The sequence below is a fragment of the Buceros rhinoceros genome, unplaced genomic scaffold (genome assembly GCF_000710305.1).
Source record: "Buceros rhinoceros silvestris isolate BGI_N320 unplaced genomic scaffold, ASM71030v1 scaffold15260, whole genome shotgun sequence".
In the NCBI taxonomy this organism is placed as follows: domain Eukaryota; kingdom Metazoa; phylum Chordata; class Aves; order Bucerotiformes; family Bucerotidae; genus Buceros; species Buceros rhinoceros.
Genome location: NW_010390294.1, coordinates 18,134 through 19,942, shown reverse-complemented (window position 1 = coordinate 19,942; position 1,809 = coordinate 18,134). Strand labels below are relative to the sequence as shown.

Genomic DNA, 1,809 nt, shown 5'->3' with positions numbered 1-1,809 from the left:
ACCGTGGGGGAGAGAGCCGGCGGGGGGGAGGGCGGGGAGGCGCGGGGCAGCCACACTTACAGCCTTTGGCTTGAAGGGCGGCTGGATCTCCTTGCGCTCCAGCTTGTCCCAGTCGATGTAGCGGAAGAACGCGTGCTCCTTGATGTCCCGCTCCCCTTCGGGGCCACAGCCCAGTCGCTTGGCAGGGTGCTTGGTCATCAGCTGCGGGAGAGGAGGAGAAGAAACAGTCACTCGCAGAGCGGCCAACCCCGTCCCCAAATGCCCACTTTGAGAGGTCCCCGGGGTGCTGGGATGCCTGGCTGAGCAGCTGTCCCGGGACATCCTGCATCAGCACCTGGTCCCCAGGGGGGTCCCACGTCCTCCGCCCGCTTTTGGTGCTCAAAGTAGAGGACAGAGGGAGAAGCTAGAGCAGCTCCAGGGACAGGGAAGGCTGATGATGGCTTAGGACAGCAGACTAAGCAGGTACATGAGCACTGGTTGGGATAAGAACATCCCCTTTTCCTCTGGGAATGATATTGATTCACCAAGAAGTATCGTCAGGGTGCTGGTAGAGCTCCCCGACCCGCTGCCCCTCACCAGGCTGCTGCCGTGAGGGAGCAGGAGGCACACAAAGCTACTTAGGACGCCCTTTGCTCGGTATCAAAGTTTTCAGCCTCTGCAGAACTGCCTTTAAAGGCCACGACCTGGTTAAGGTGCCCATCTGAGACGCACGATCTGCCCTCCAAGACTCTCAATGGCCCTGGAAGCACAACCCCCACTTCTCTGGAGCTGTGGCAGTGCAGGCAATTTCTAATGAAAGAGTCAATTTGGAGAAAAAAGCCCCACAAAGAGTCCATTAATGTTGTTTATCATCTAAACTTCTCCTCTTCACTGGTTCAGTAAGAACCATGTAATGGGCTGCAGGGATTAAGGGCGGCTGCACAAACATTAATATCCTGGGGGCATTGTTGGAGCCGTGTTCCGAGATGGGGTGGAGATTCCAGAGATGCGTAAGTGGCTGATAAGCACAGGGAACATAAGCTGTACACCTGCAACAAAAGGGCTGCTTTATTAAAAGCGGGGCAGGCAAACCCACCCCGGAGCTGCGCAGCGGCTGCAGCCAGACCAACGCTGTGCCCCAGGGCTGGGGTCTGCCAGACCCTCATTGCCCTCCCGGGAGGGACAGGGCACTCGCAGCTCTCCCCACCCTCCTGTGGAGACCGGCCCACTCCCGAACGCCAAGGTTTTGATAAGCAAGCGTCTCCCGACAATACTGAACACACCAGGCACCCGGCCGTGCCACGGGGAGCTGGTGACCCCACCGGGTCCCGTGCCCAGGCAGAGCTCGCGGCTCCAAGGGGGATTTTGACACAAGTCAGCCCTGCCATGCAGGACTGCACAAACCGACTCCGGGAAGCCGACCTTAAATAACGCTACAACAGGGAGCTGACAGCCAGGAAAAGCATGAAAATCTCCCCCCAAAACCCTAGAAGACCGTGCCACGGGGAGCTGGTGACCCCACCGGGTCCCGTGCCCAGGCAGAGCTCGCGGCTCCAAGGGGGATTTTGACACAAGTCAGCCCTGCCATGCAGGACTGCACAAACCGACTCCGGGAAGCCGACCTTAAATAACGCTACAACAGGGAGCTGACAGCCAGGAAAAGCATGAAAATCTCCCCCCAAAACCCTAGAAGAAAAAAACCCAACCACAAACATGAGGCGAGACCGCACGGCTCACACCCTGCCAGCAAACAGCACCGTGTCCGCGGGCAGCCAGCTGCGAAGGCAGCGGCAGCTGAAGGACCGATGGGGCGAGGGCTTCTCGCACGAC

At 58.9% G+C, this 1,809-nt stretch overlaps 1 protein-coding gene across 1 annotated transcript in view; it reads right to left on the bottom strand.

Moving 5' to 3' along the window:
* Positions 1-1,809, bottom strand: part of LOC104494507 (protein kinase C beta type) — a gene marked incomplete at its 5' end in the record, with an annotated part of 28,317 nt that overhangs the window by 12,435 nt on the left and 14,073 nt on the right. The window contains one exon of the mRNA XM_010137359.1: positions 61-201. Coding sequence (XP_010135661.1) covers positions 61-201 — 141 coding nt within the window. The remainder of the gene's footprint in view (positions 1-60; positions 202-1,809) is intronic.